This window comes from Glossina fuscipes, unplaced genomic scaffold, assembly GCF_014805625.2.
Source record: "Glossina fuscipes isolate IAEA_lab_2018 unplaced genomic scaffold, Yale_Gfus_2 0, whole genome shotgun sequence".
Classification (NCBI taxonomy): Eukaryota; Metazoa; Arthropoda; class Insecta; order Diptera; family Glossinidae; genus Glossina; species Glossina fuscipes.
In genome coordinates, this window is record NW_023998414.1 from 41858217 (window position 1) to 41874327 (window position 16111).

Consider the following 16111-nt stretch of genomic DNA (forward strand, 5'->3'; position numbering starts at 1 on the left):
TTTGGTTATTGTTATTATTGTTGTTTTTATTTGTTTACTGACGTTTTATAGAGTCTCCGCTCTGCTCAGAATTCCTCTCTACTGAGAAGAGAAGAGAAAAAAAATGGTTTGTTGCCGTTTAAACTAAACAAAAGGCAAGCGCAGAGGCAACACATGGGTTGTGTTTATATTATACGTACATTATAACGTGGACGTATACGTTTGTTAGTCAGCCAGTTAACCATCCATCTAAGATAAAGCAACGTTAGTTATGCCAGTGCTGGCAGCATTACATACTTGATATTAACCATTTCACGAGTCGTTGCTATTGTGCTGCCTTTTTGTAAAACCTGTTGTCTTGGTTATGTATGTTTGGTTAAGGAAAACCATCCATACATCATTTCGTATCAACCACCGCCACACTTGCCTGTTTGTTGGCGGTAATGCTTACACTTTCCTCCCTTACCTCCACCGCCAGCTTACGCCCCCCCCCCCCCCCCGCCATTCGTATAAAAATTTTTTATTTTGGCCTTTTTTTCTTTTTCTCCCGCTCCCGCTTCCGCTCGTCCTCTACGAAGTTTTAATTCTTTTCATTTTTGTTTGTTTTGTTTTTTTCCTTTTTTTTTTTTTCTTCCAATTTTCTTGATTTCCTCTTCTTTTCTTGTCAAGAATGTCTACTGTTGCTACTCTACCGAGTGGTTATGCTGCTCTCTCTTTCCTCTTCGCCGATGATTTAGAACATAAAGATGCGTCTTTCCATGGCTTCCAAGTTTTTAATAATAAAATCAATTTGATTTCCATCATAATTAACATTGACTTTGTAAGTAAATTTTTAAAATTTTCACTCGCTCGTTCAAAAAATGTTTAAAGTAAAAGTAAAGGTAAGGTTTAGTGTTTTGTTTTAAATTTTTTTTTAATTAACAAAATCTAAATTTTTTGCATATTTGAGTAAATAAATTTGAGTAAATAAATCGATTAAATTATCCGACTATATTTTCTACGCATAAAAGCCTAAAAGAAACTCCAATAAGAATTGCAAATGCAAAATATATTGAAGAAAAGAAACGATTGGCTGATCGACTATTTCTTCTTTTTCCAACTATTCACGAGTACTTCTTTCTTCAAGCAGTTTTCTTTTTTTTGAAAGTCTAATAAACAAATGACCTTATAAAGGCAGGTATAAGATGCGAAGTAAAAGATTCCAGAGTATTTGCCCTGAATGGTTTAATCTGACAGTGCCCGATGAGGGGCACTTAGCCCTTACTAGTTCTGAGATGCGAAAATAGAAAATGGATGTGAACTATTCTTTCGCGTTTTTGGTAGACGTCAGGGCGTGTAGCTCCCCATCTACTTTTGGGCAACTTGATCCCCGTGGGCACCCACAATTTCATGGCCTGTGCCTGTGTTCCTTGTGAATTTGCGCCATTGCGTACAGCTTTGGATAATTTCGTAACGTATGCGGTTGGAGCCACTCTTGTCTTTAGCGTTGACACACGCCCTGGTAGGCTATTCAGTTTTATTCAAGCAAATAAATGCTTCCAAGGACGTCATCATAAAGCACGCACCCAACTTTGCCCGCTCAGCCCACTTAAACTCAGCAGCCCATCAAAAAGTGAACAAGTTTGATGATCTCAATAAAAAAGAGCCGAATGGGACAAGAAAATGTCCTCCCTTTTTAACAAAAGGGAACTGTCTTTCAATAATCGTTTATAGACTTCCAAGGGAAAAATCCGTCGCCAGGCCTACAGGTAGTCACCCTTAAACCCTCCTTTGCCATTGTCTGAACAACTTTAATAAGTAAGAGCTTAAAAAGCAATCGATTAATGTTATACAGAGATCACAACAGACGGGGGAATCCTCCGAAAATTCGCATACTTTGACTCCTCAATGCGTTGCAACAGTCGGCGGATGCATAACATAAGTTTCGTAATACTTTTTGCGTCAGATCCTCAAGATAAATAAATGTATAGAGTTTGTCCTGTTCGACGATTAAACTGGCCAATCGAGTGAATTTGTGGTATATATTGATTGAGTCCATTATTTTGTTATGTTAGCAGGATTGAACATAAAATAGATTAGACTGCCCGGTAGGGCAGAGGGCTTCTCAACTCTACAAGAGCACAGCGCCACTCTTCGATTATTATTACCTTGGGCCACTCATATTTTCTCATCTCTAATGATACACTTGAAAGTAGATAAACGCAAAATTGAATTGCTCTTGATCAGTTCGTGCGACGCACGCTCGTAACGTCAAACCAACTTCATCTTCAATTTTAGTGACCAATTTCTGTAGCCGTTTCGTAATCGTTTTCGTTGATAATCAGAGTGAGGAATTTAGAGAGTTTGTGTGGCTGATTTTTGAAATCCTATAAAGAAACCTTTGCATGTACACACATATAGAACGTTTAATTTTCGCGAATTTTTTGTGAAATTTTACTATGTAATTAAATTTCATCATCATCATCATCATCATCATCATCATCATCATCAAGCAACAGCCAGTTTATTCATAAATTTAATATAATATAAACCGGTTGGTTGGCTTGGCTTGGCTGGCTTTCTATTTCTACTAAAATAAGTTCTTAACCAGATCAATTGCTTAATAATAATAAACAAGCTTTTCTTCTCTCCCCAGTGTTTATTTTTTTTCATTAGCAGCATAGAGTTTGCCAAGTTACAAGATATATGTAAAAAGTTCCTCTAATACATCTATTATTTCAATTGATGCACATTGGCCATCAAGATTACGCAAAGTTAATTAGCTTTTTTTTGTAGCTTCTTAGGAAAGACGTCTTATCCCATATTTTGAATGGCAAAGTGAAGACTGGTAGTAATGCAACTATGATGATTTTTTATTATGTTATGACTACTACTACTACTACTACTACTGCGGTTTAAAATGTAATCAGTCAATTCATTTTTTCACGAGCTCGCTCGAATGATTTGGAATGAGCAAAGAGGAGAACAATACTTACGTTCACGTTTATTTTATTTTTTATTGTCCATTTTAGTCTTAAGCGAAGCTAGTAGAGTGCATCAAATCCCAAGAAGTACAATATGCGAAAAGAGAGAGTGTATTGGTTGATTAGGGCTGCTCAATAAATTATTCTTGTTCCCCCCTTGACCGGATTACAGTCAGTGTTCGCGGTAGAGTTTACTCTGCTCGTAGCCATGTAGTGAATGCTCCGTCGGTAAAGGCATAAAGGCTGCGGCCACTACCTCCTAATTACTTTCTCTTTCGTCTTTTCTTTCGTCACCGTATTACACGTCCAGGGGACGATCCAGAAGCAGGAGTATATTTTTATTAGTAGTGTAAACATATGAGAACAAAGAAAAGTAAACGATCTATATGTCGCATATAATGTTTAAATGGAAAGATCAACTTGTTATATCAATAAAGACTTTTGTTTTGATCTCTCCACAACTCGGCTTTCCTAGTTTAGCAGCAACCGTTTTCTTTTTCTTTTACAATTCCAATATTCTACTCTGAGAATAACATATATATATATATATATATATATATATATATATATACATATATATATATGCGATAATCGTTCTCCCACTATTCCTAAAGTGTTCTCACAAAGACTATTCTCTCCTTGTCTGTTGCGCCTACCTCTGTCAACAATAATTTCCCCTGATGACCAGCTTTTGCATATAAGATATACCAGTACGAGTCTGTAGAGGAGATTCATCCGTAAGTTGTGCTAATTTTGAACCCTTTAATGCCAGTTAAAATGCAATTGAATGAATGACCTACCAGAAGGAGGAGTTGTTATTATATGAAAAGCAAATGAATCAAGTCTACGTTGTGCTGCTGCAATGCTTTTCAATATCCGTAGTGGCGGCTACCGACTTGCTCTGTACATTCATCGAACTTTAATTCTCGAGATAACAATAAATTCCGAGGTGTTTTCAATGGCATATTATTTTGACTTTAAAAATTTCCAATAATTAATGACTAATTTTGTTAATGACGTAACGTGGCTTTTTCTTTTTATTTTACTTTATCTTCACCTCGTTTATCGTTTTTATTTTATTTGTTGTTGCTTTATATTTTTATGCTGTCGCTTATAAAATATTTCTGTTTATTTAAATTGAATTATTTTCTCATATTTTTTTGTTTTTTTTTTTTTTTAAATTTTTTTTATTTTTATTGTTTAGGAAAGCTTTTATATAGCCATACTCTAAATGACCTATAAAAACTCGAAAGAAAAAAGAAAACTAGTCCATAGCTTGTGAAAAAAGGCTAGAAGGTGTTATAAAGGCATACACATCTTGGTGCGCATATTGTTGCATATACATACATACATACATACATACATATGTTACGCTTATGTGTAAAAAGATAGATCCAATTCTTGTAATTATAGCTTAACTTTGGTAAACTACCGAAATATGGGTTGCATCACATACATAAGGCACATAAGCAGAATTAAAATAATCACCATAAGTTTGTTTCGTTTCTTCTTTTGCTTCTCCTCGAAACGAGTTTCAAAAATGCATGCAATTAAAAAAAACAAAAATAACGACAATGAACTGAAAGAAAAAGCAAGTAAGAAAATTACATTCGGCTGTGAACGAATCATTTAATACCCATCACCATTGTCATTCTAAAAAAAGGTTAAGAAAATAATATTTCGAGGGCGTGGCTGACTTTTTGTAGAATAAAACTGGAAATTTATGCCGCGTAGAGCGTAGAAGTAATACGCGGAAAGTGAAGATAGATATTCTCAGTTTTCTCATTTGACAAATGGATATACACATAGATACGTAAATTTATTCAAAATTTGATACAGATAAAAATATCTATATATATATAATTCTCTTTTTACAAGAAAGACAAGATCCGTGTAAAAAAAAAAAGCGTGTAAAAAATTATATCGGTTACATGAAAGTATATAGTAGTTGGGCTTCCACCACAACTAAAAGAGCAACTGAAAAATACATTAAACAATATGAAAAAATTGTTGCAAGAGTTCACTTAAGAATATAGACATGTTAATATATTATAATAATACATTTACATACATTTAATATATTATGCCTTAATACAGTTAATAAATTATAAAAAGTAAATTAAACTCTAAAAAACTAAACTAAATGGCGTAGAAAATACCTTACGTTTTTACTCTACATGCAATTCGGGGAATCCCCTTCATATACGCGTATAAACGGCATAATCTAACTGAATTGCGAAAAATATAACGCGAAGTTCACGTTCAATGCACGTTCGCGAGGTGTGAGAATGGAAAAATTCATAGAATATTGAAAATTGTATTAAAACGAAACAATTCGCGTAAAAAGAGATTTTGTTGCTTTTTAACTCGCGTTAGAGTCAACTTGCGTGTTAAAAAAATTCGTGTAAAAACATAATTGAGTATATGCTGAACTGTGTGCAAAAAATAATGAATTGTGTGAAGATAAATTCCAACTACGTTAACGCACCTCTGTAAGTGGCCTAACAGAGCTGTCTACGCTAATTAAATCCGAATTTATCTTCAAGCACTTTATACTCCTGTATGTGGACCTCTGGGAGCACATCCTTCTCGGCGTTGCAGACGTTCGAACAAAATGAATGTATCCCTCATCCCACATTTGATAATCGAAAAGCGGGCGAATCGGCTGAGTAAAACGCATCGGTTAGCACCATCTCCCATTTCAAAGATATATTTCAACGAATCGTAAATCAATTTTCTCATATGTGGATGGATGTCATGTAAAAAGTTACGTTGTTGTTGTTGTTGTTGTTGTTGTTGTTGTTGTTGTTGTTGTTGTTGTTGTTGTTGTTATCTTTTTTAATATTCTGATAGCTTTTTTTGATCTATAAATGGGTTCAAATCGGTTGCTTAGACCGCACCACACCTTTCTAATATCGCTAAACATAGAGCCTCGTCGTTCTGCACAAAAATATTTTATCTGAGGGTCAATATGGATAACGCGCTTAAATTGATCTCTTCGTCTTCTTGGAATTCACTTTTCATCTCTAGTAACGATATAATGAAAGAATGACTTTCTTTTGTATCGTTCGAACAAAAAACCTATACTGTCTGTCCGTAAACCGTCTTTGTTCAGCACAAACAATAAAATGCCGTATATGCCGCGAAATGTTTATATTATATATTGCATTGGAGCGTCATCTCTATCTCATAAAGAAGAAAGTAGTTAGAAGGCGTAGTAGCTGGGGATATGATTGTCTTGGCTGTTCGCGAAACCTTATTGTGAATAATTTTTTATATTGACGCACATTCCCTAGCACTCAATCAATGGAAATGTGCGGCGAGTCAAATCGAGGCTAAAAATCTCTTTAATTGGATTTCATTAATTAAATGTCAATGCAATGCTAATGATATGTTGGTATGAGGGAAAGAATGGCGCGAAATTTCAAATAACTCTTCTTCCTGAAAGAAAGCCTTTGCATCATAATATCCATAATGTGCACTTGTACTTGCGCGTGCGCCTGCGCCTGCGTGCGTGGGTCATCTACGGTATGCCACCAAGCTTTATTGGACGAGCGTTAAAACGAAGGCGAAACTTCTTTAAGGACAGAAATGTGAAAAATTCGAAGAAATATGCATTAGGATCTTGTTTGCTTTAACTGATTGACTCATGATTATCTTATCTACAATTTTCCGCTTAATTCCTAAGAAACATTTATTTAGTTCGGTCAAAGTTCACATTTGTTTTATTCCAGTTAATGAACGTATGACGAACTGCTTGCTCATTTTTTTTTTTTTATTCATTATAGATAAATTTTATAGATATTTTTTAATGAATCAGATGAGTTAGTCAGATTGTAATTAAGATTACAATACGATACAATTGTTTTCCTAGGATTAATCGTTTGGCGCCAAAAGTTGTTTCAGTTTAATGATGTAAATGATTTGACAATGAAAAAAAAAAAAAAAACAAAGCGAGAGAAACAAACTCGTTCATGCATGCATTTTCACCTTAGAATTAAAACATTTGTTCGGTAAACGCGGTCTACGAATGTACGTATCTATCATCAGCGCAGTCTGTATTGGTTTGGCCAGAAAGTATTTTTACTTCTTCTTTTGCCAGCTTCTTTCTTTAGAAGAATTCGTTGCATTGTCGCCGTTGTTAAATATCCATTTCCACTTATATATCTACATTCAATTTTTCACTTTGTTGTTATTAATGTGTTTATGTAAAACAATTTCCAATCATATCTGATCTATATCTGGCTGCTGCAGGCCATGTAAGCAATGCAAACTATTTGTCCTCCTCATTGGTCTTGTTTAGTAGCGCAGCGCATTGCTTCATTACAGCAGGCCACTGCTCTGCTTACGCTGTAGGATCTTTGGCGAATTCCTCGCAAGTATTTGCCGAAAGCAATGATTCGAGTATCTCTTGTCCATTGCCCTCGATGATGGGAAATTAAAAATTTCCTTTTTATGCAAATTCTTTATCTCTTCTCATTTACGCCCATTCATGTTGCAATTTGTGTCGGTTGTTTTTTATTCACTTTTTAGTTTGTGTTTGTGTATTTATGAAATATCATCATTACTACTTTACCTCATTGATTAAATAAATTTCCGTTTTAGAAGAAAATCACAAAAATCTTAATTAAATGTGCATTCAGTCGCACACATTTGATTTTTCGTTCAACGACAACAACAATTTCCGCATAATCCGTATATAGAGTGAGAAATGATGTTTACAGTCAGTCACAGAAGCGCAAGCACTTTATGGATGTAGACGTATTTAGGTTTTTTTTTTTTTTGTTTTTTTATTATTATTATTATTATTTAACTCTCGCTTGTTCGTTAGCAATTTATGGCGCATTTGTTGTTGTTATTGTTGTTATTGTCATATTGAATTTCTTGTTTATTTTATTATTATTATTTTTTTTCCTTTTCTGAATTATTTTAATAAAGCAATTTTGTAATTTAAAGAAGGAAAAAAAAAAAAAGAGTTGAATTAGATTACAGAACTCAAGTGATAAAAGACGGAAAGGGGATTGAAAGATTATATATGTATGCAAAACATATTCATACGTATGAGAACAATGTTGTTTAAAATCACGTAAAATCTAATCTAATGGTTTTTTTTTTTTTTTTATAAAACGAAAAATTTGAAAGTTGAAAAACAAATTAAAAAACTACATTGCGCTTCGAATCCGATCCCAATTACTTTTCGTTTTCGTCTTTTTCCTCTATATTTAGTTCGGATTACAATTTGCAACAAAAATCAAGAAAAAAAAAAATATTTTTTTTTTCCCTCTAAGCCTATAAGTAAGTATATGATGTATGCTCTTTATAAATATGGCTTTGCTTGGCCCCTTGCCTATCTGACCAATATATATGTCATGTGGTATAGGTATATGAAGAAGATTCTGTTAAAACCTAACCGTGGCTAACTATTCGGACTTTCTCCGATTGAAGAAAGGCTCCATTTTATGCTAATCCCCGCCGCACATGTTTGCATTTAATCCCGGCCCTCGGTACGCTGTGTAAAATTTTATTTTCCAAACTTATTTTATATGACATCGATTTTGAAATAAGTCGCCATTCGCGAAATATTAATTTCAAGAACCTCATTTTTTTCTCCATTTCTAAAACTATGCATTTATAGGTATATGCTTTTTGACCATTGTTGGGTGTGGGTCTTTTGATTCGAAGTATTACAATTTATGTCCAGTTTCCAATTACACGTTCTGAATTCTAAAAATCAAGAGAAGAAGATTATTGCAAATTTCCTTGGTGTGGGCATATGATGCATTTATAGAATGCGCAGCAACGTGCAACTAGTCTAAATCTTTATACTGTTCATGCGCAACGGAGGTGAGCAGAAATTAAAGTGACCGTTCAGATTACGTCTATCTCATTGATGGAGAAAATGCATAAATTTTATTTAAAAAAAGGATGTTCAACTTTGTAAGCGTCCCTAGTAGGTGACTTTCAAAGAAAACTATTACTTTAGAAGGCATGTAATCACGAACATTTATTTGGCATACAAACAATTCCCAAGATTCGTTGATATGTGGCCAATTCATTTGTATGTTCGTATATAAACCAAAGGGGCTATGTTCAAAAAACAAGGGCAATATTGATTTTAAACGACTTCTACCACAAAGCGATTTCTTTTTAATCGTCGAGAAAGGAAGGGCATTAGCTTGGTTTTTGGTTGAAACAAGACGACGACAACAGACAATACGACCGTTCAACTGCTCAGTCGTTAAAATTGACTGAATTGTTCCAATTGACATCGATCCATCTACGAGCTATCTAGTACTTATATTCGTTTCGCTCGTATCTTCACCATTGATTGGGGTGTATGTAGACGGTCTTTATACATATCTTTTTCATACGACGTGGTCCGTATCGAATTGCTTCTATGACGCTATTTTGAAAATCTTTGTATTATCTGTAAATTTTTGGCCGCCGCGCTATTGTCAGTCAGATTGCCCTACATTCAATATATGTAATAATAATGAATTTTATTATTGAAAAGCGCTTTGTTAAATTTAATTAACGATTACAAAAGATACTCGAATTTAGAAGAATTTTACGAGACGAAACGATCTGATGGGACAATACCATCGGACGTTAATGATACTTGCATATTAACCTAAGCCCAAGTAAAATTTTCAAGTAGGTTGGATATAAAAAATGTATCGTGACTTGGGACCAGACAATTCTAATATCTCATGAAACTTGGGCGCTTACAGTGCTTACAGAGTGCCTTTCATCTAAAATGTCTTCGAATTAGTGCTTACAGGTATTTTCCCCGAGCTGTCTTGAATGTTCTCCGTTTTTCCTTTTTTTTGTGTTTTTTTTGTGTTTTTTTTTTTTTTTTTTTTTTTTAACGAAATGAAACGAAATGAATTTTTAATTCGTTAACGATGGGTGTTTCAGATTCGCCCTCGACCGTCCTAATGTGAATATTATGTTACTCTGTTGGGTTACTTGTTTTTCAATTAAAACGAAATCAATTTTTATTCTATTTTTTACTTTAATTTTTCATTCCTCGTACCGTAATCAATCTAAAATAAAAATTTCAATTACATATATATATATATATATAAATCAAACAAAGAAAACTTCAATCAATGTATGCGTTTGCATATGTACGTAGCATTAGGAAATGAATATAAATTTATTAAACAACTACACATATAGGAAAGAAAAAAAACAAAAAAAAAAAAAAAACAAAAACAAAAAAGAAAAACATATTTAATTTAATGTTCGCGTTTACAGGTAAATCGAAAAACAGGAACTGATGTCTATTAGAGTTACTTCATGTATTATTGTATTGAGAACGTGCTATCGCGTGAAAACAGTTTTATGGCTGCATAGGAGGTACCATACACTACTGTCGTAGCATATTTAGGCTTTATTCATACTTTATTACATATGTTGCTGCTGCTAAAGTCCATTTATTGGTTAAGGCCTCGGTATGCATGCACATCTCCGTCTTATGTGTAGTAATAATTATTATTATTATTATTATGAAGTAAAACGTGTGTGTTATAATTTATAAATTTATTTATTTACAGTACTTACCTTTCACTTAAATGAATCAATCTGCTTCTCTACACTTGCCTTGATGTTTAAAATGTCTTATACATATATATATATATATATATATATTTATATATATACCTATACAATTCGTATGTGCAATGCAGTTAGCTTTAATATTTTCCTTCCCTCTCTTTGAGGTTATGTCGTGACTTATGCACTCCGGTTTCTTATGGTCGTCTAATAACGTTTAATTATGAAACGCAGAGCGTTTTAAAAATGTTCGCAAATTATATGAAGTTTTCTCTCACACTTTGCATTCTTGTGCAGTCAACGTAAACTCGGTCATTTCTAAATTGTTTCGACAAGAAACAATTGAATGTTCCAGTACTGATTAGACCTATGACGCTTTTAGGCGACTTGTAGCCAGCCATACGGCGTTAAATACCTCATAACGAGCGAGTATTTTACCTATTTTTTTATTTCAACAATTAGTTAAGTCCATCTGCGCGTCCGTCTGTCCGTATCCCAAAAGAACACGTGTACAAAATTAAATATTCTATACCTGTTCAGTTGGTATCTCTGTGAAACTGTACTTTTCATGGGACCAAAAAAATAGACGTGTGGAGTCTCTTGATTTATTACAATTAATTGCACTGTCAAATTAATAGTATCGATGTATGTATAAGTTTCCAGGCAATGGAATAATTAATCCACGCAGTCGATATTATTTGGTAAACATGATTATACTTTGCCCCATTTTGAGTTTATGCCGATATATGGAATATCCAGAAGAACGAACCACTTTATATTTAATTCCGAGTGGATTTAACATCACTTTCTGAATAAATTTAAGCATGTCTATCAGTCTAATCTCTGTCCCCATGTTTTTTGGTTCAATCTACAGGTTGATGAAATTTGATATAGTGGATCCGGTCGTATATGACTCAACGATCGTGGGCTCAAATCTCAAGTGCGGTCGAGTTTTTAATAAAAGCGAAAAGCCTTAGATGCTAGCTAGTGCTTTAGGACTATGGTCTTAGAATTTATTCTCTGGTTAAATTTATAATAATAATAACAATAACACAATAGTATCTTTAAGAAGAAAATTCTATTTGGTAAATTTAGTTTAAACCAGTGCACGTAAAGAAATGTTGCAGGGTACGCAAATGCATTGGTGAGATAAATGAAAAATGACACTCAAATGTTTACGGTGTTGAATCAAATCACTAAGCACTTAAGAGAAGTATTCAAATTAATTTTTTGTTCCCTGCATTTTAGAATAAATCCAATGGCCTGTAAAGATTACTAATTAAAGGGAGATACCTCCGTTTACTCTTACTATCATTATTGACGCTGATAGCATATCGCTGACATGTTCGCCATTTCTATAGTTGACCGCTTTCTTTCTCTGCATATTATTATTTCTTCATGTTGACTTTGTAGCGATAATTTTGGCATTTACCTCAACGACGCAATCGACCTGCAGCGACAACTAACGTTCCATACAGACGGCTATGTGGCAATGCTTCATATTCTTCTTATATATATAGCTCTTGAGTTAGCAGCCTCTGGAAATAAACAACATTTTTTTTATAAATGTTATCGTCGTGAGTTTCAGTCTGCGATTTATTTCCTATGATATAGTTATGACGCCAGTATCGCCGAATTCGCCGAATAGTTGCTCTTCTTTTAATCCCGCGGTGCGGTTTGTGTCTTTGCTTAGACGACATATTTGATGTTAAATGTAAATGGCCGGGCATTGAACGTGTGCGCATGTCACGTTCTATGATATAAATCTCTTGTGGTGTTTGATTTGATGATTCAAACGAAATTAGACCGAATATTTATATAGCTTTACAACAATTATTTTTAATCTACTTTTTCATCCGAAATTCTCTGTAAAAAGCAGTTTATTATTTAGTTATTATGAAACCTACGAAAATTTACTTTTTTTACATACAATACCGACCTACCTGATTTAGTTGAAGAAGCAAGCGTCGATTATTGTGTTTTTCAGCCCCGTTTACCACATCGTTACCAAAATGAACTTTGCGAGCGTTTCTCAATTATCATATAAGTTGTATCCACACACGCAAAGATCATGGTTCCTGGCTGGTTGTTTGTCATCTTAACGCAATAAAATCTAACAATAATAATAATAATTGTCTTCAGCATATATCATACCGTTTGAATATGCTTAAGCAAATCACAATTCTCTTTATAGCTCACGCATTAAAGGCAGTAGGAAAGAAGGTACATACATATGTTAGAATAGTAATAACTTTGTATAATTAAGACGAGGTGAATACAAAGTTGTCTTATCCATGATTTTATGGCTCCCTTAAAAAGTCTGAAAATAGAGATGTGGTTACCCAAGGTATGCAGGAAAAAACTATTTCAAACCGATGTAATTACGGTCGCCTAATATTCCATTTCTTTTTTATCCAAACGTGTTAGTTGCTTGCTTGTATGTATTTTGATCAATTTTTTACTTGGAAAATATTTTTTTTCTGCAATTTTCTACCAACATTCTGGCAATATGACAATACCGTATCGAAAGAACAATATTGGTTTGGCAGCGATCCAATCAACGACCCATTCTTGCATTTCGTTAGCATTTCTAAACCGCGTGCCACCCAAGCCGCACCGACCAAGTGGTAATTAAACGGAGCTATATCTGCTGACTACGCTGGGTGCGATCAACTTCCCCTGCGAACTGCAACAGCATATCCTTGAGCTCTTTTGCAAGGTGTGGTTGAGCTCGAGCGTTGTCATGCAGGAGGATGATTCTGCGTTTGTTAAACACTATTGCTCGTCTCTTTTGCAACAATACATCGTTCAATTCGTTCAACTGACGCCGGTGGACATCTCCAGTAACAGTTTCACTTGGGGTTTAGCAGCTCGCAACACACTACATCTTGCTGCTGCTTGGACTAATCCATGACTTTTTGCGCTTGAAATTACCGTATGTGGACTCACTTTTCACCGCCAATCATAAATACGTTCCATAATTAGTGTCTGTATACATTCGCCAACTGAACAATACTAATTGGAAAACTGTTACTTTATACATTGTCTACTTTGCTATATGTCGCTGATCAAAATACATGCAGGCATTAGTACTGCGGAGGGAACGGTGCCAAAAAAAAGCAAACACTTACCACGTACACACAAGAGTAAAATTACCTTACAACGAGCAACACTTTATTATATCGTATATTATGGTATACCCATCACCGATGAATGAGGGCTGGTATATTCATTTTGTTAAAACGTTTGCAACGCCCAGAAGGAAGCAGAAAGTATATATATATATATATATTTTGTTAATCAATATCAAATTCTAAATCGATTTAAGCGTGTCCGTCTGTCCGTTTGTACAATGTCTGTTGTAAACATTCGCCTGGCCGCGAAAAAATAAAACTAGCGGCTTCAAAATTGTCAGAAACATTGGAAGCTTTTACAAGCAGATGAGTATTGAAAATGGGTTAAATCGGTCGAAGGACACGCCGACAGCACCACGTCAACTGAGAACACCTCTATTTTTCAAAGGGAATAAAAAATTGATTTTTTACTCATTACTGATGAGTGGCAGCAGATAAATCTACAAACGCGTATTCTCTGGACGCTGCTGTAGCATTTGTGCACAAAAATGGAAAAAATTCACTACGCCTACGCAATATTATAGTATATTAAAATTTAATTTTTTTTTTTCAATATCTTTATAACGCGCAGAAACAATCTTCAAAAAGCCCCTAAAGCATACAAATTCTTGGCCAGTTTCAAATCTTGAATGCACCTATACATCCACAAGCCGCAATGCCATGACTTAAAATCAGAAAATATGGCATCGCATCGTTAAATTTGTCAGTGTTGAAGACACGACTCACGAATAATATTATCGGAGTGTGTGCCTTAACGATTGAACGATTCGGAAGGCTGAACCGTTGGGATATATAATAAACTGTTAAAGGTGACTTCACCTTCGGCAATAAAATGCGAACCACTCAAAGGTCCTTTAGAGTCTTTCGTCAAAGTCTTGTAAAAGTCTTTGTGTTCATCTTCAGAAACTTCGCTGGGTTTCCTTTATCCATATCGGTTTACTAACATTGATTAAAGTCCCATCTTCTTCTGTGTGACTTTCTTTTGCTTTATACAAGATACAATTTTTGTGATCTATAGGGTATTTAGCGGTCGGCCTTGCCCGACTATGATATTCGTACTTGTTCAAGTATAAATAACGGAAAGCGTTGCATTGCATATGATCGTCAATGACATCGGCATAGTGGCGACGTCAGCCTTGCAAATGTCGCCTTTATAGCGGTATCGATCGCAAAGAGTTAAATTGCATGAACTAATATGTACAGAGTAAATCAATTAGATTCGGTCACAGCTTTTCTCTTCGTTGTTTGCTATATGCAAGCAAGGATCGGAGAACTGAAATTTCATTACTTGGTTTTCGTTCTTAAATGGGCGGAGGGAAAGTGCAAAAGAGTGTAAGTGTTAGTGAGCGTAAAATTCGCTTCTTGTCGTTTTTCATATCACATCCATTTCATGTTTATGTCATTCGTGGATGATGTCAATTCTCAATTCCTCCTTAACAATTTTAATTAAAGTCAACTGCTTTACTGCGACAACATATTAATTTATTTGATTCAAGCGTTTTATGTTGCGCAAGACCTTGTTCCTCTTAATTTCAATTTAATTAATTAATTATTATTATTTAAATTTTAACTTTTTCCACGCACATTTTTTAATTGTGTGATTTTTAGCCAAACGAGTCGGGTTTTGTTATGTTGGGTGATCTCTCAGTGGAGACATCAACTGATATGGATTATGATGATTTTACCATGTGTCCACCGTCACCATGTGATGTTGAATTTGTTAATGCAAATATTGTGATTGACGGAAAGTCCAGTATACGACAAAAGCCCAAAGAAGCATCGGTAAGTAAAGAGCAAGCAAAATAATATATTTTTCTCGAATCACGAAAAATCTCTTATTTATTATAAATAGTATATATATTTATTAATATTTTTTATTTTTATGTCTCGTGTAATATCTTCTTATACTTAATGAACCAGTTTTTGCTATTTTATCATTCGTTCTCACTTAAGTTCAAATCTTATTGTGTGGGTTTGAGCAAAACCGATCATCGGATGCCCTACATGCACCACACCACACTAAATAATGCAAAGTCCTTAATAATTTTCTTCAAAAAAAAAAAAAATAATAAAAATATCACAAAAATTATACCTTCTTTTGCCACATTATGTTTTCATTAGAAATACATCCTATATGGGAACGGAGTCCGCAAAGTAAAATTATTATCGTATTACAGTCGTATCGAAATCTCTTAGGGATGTATATTTGTAATGTGTAGTTGAAAGATGACTGAGTACAAATTTCCATTATAAAAAACTTTACCAAAATTAAACCTTGTTATATATTTTTTACAATATAAGAAATGCTCTCCGGCCCTGTCCATCCAGTCTGTTCAATGATAATGTTTGTCCTTGACTTAGAATCGAATCGCATCAAAACATCTCGAAAATTCTAACGCAAAACAGATATACGATCATTCGATAAGATGCACACACACACACACACACACACACACACACACACACACACACACACAC

At 34.3% G+C, this 16111-nt stretch overlaps 1 protein-coding gene across 2 annotated transcripts in view; it reads left to right on the top strand.

The window, feature by feature from the left end:
- LOC119644594 (serine-rich adhesin for platelets) overlaps positions 1 to 16111 on the top strand; it is a 62170-nt gene that overhangs the window by 28979 nt on the left and 17080 nt on the right. For both annotated transcript variants that reach the window (XM_038044196.1, XM_038044197.1), the window contains exon 3: positions 15242 to 15415. In XM_038044196.1, coding sequence (XP_037900124.1) covers positions 15242 to 15415 — 174 coding nt within the window. The remainder of the gene's footprint in view (positions 1 to 15241; positions 15416 to 16111) is intronic.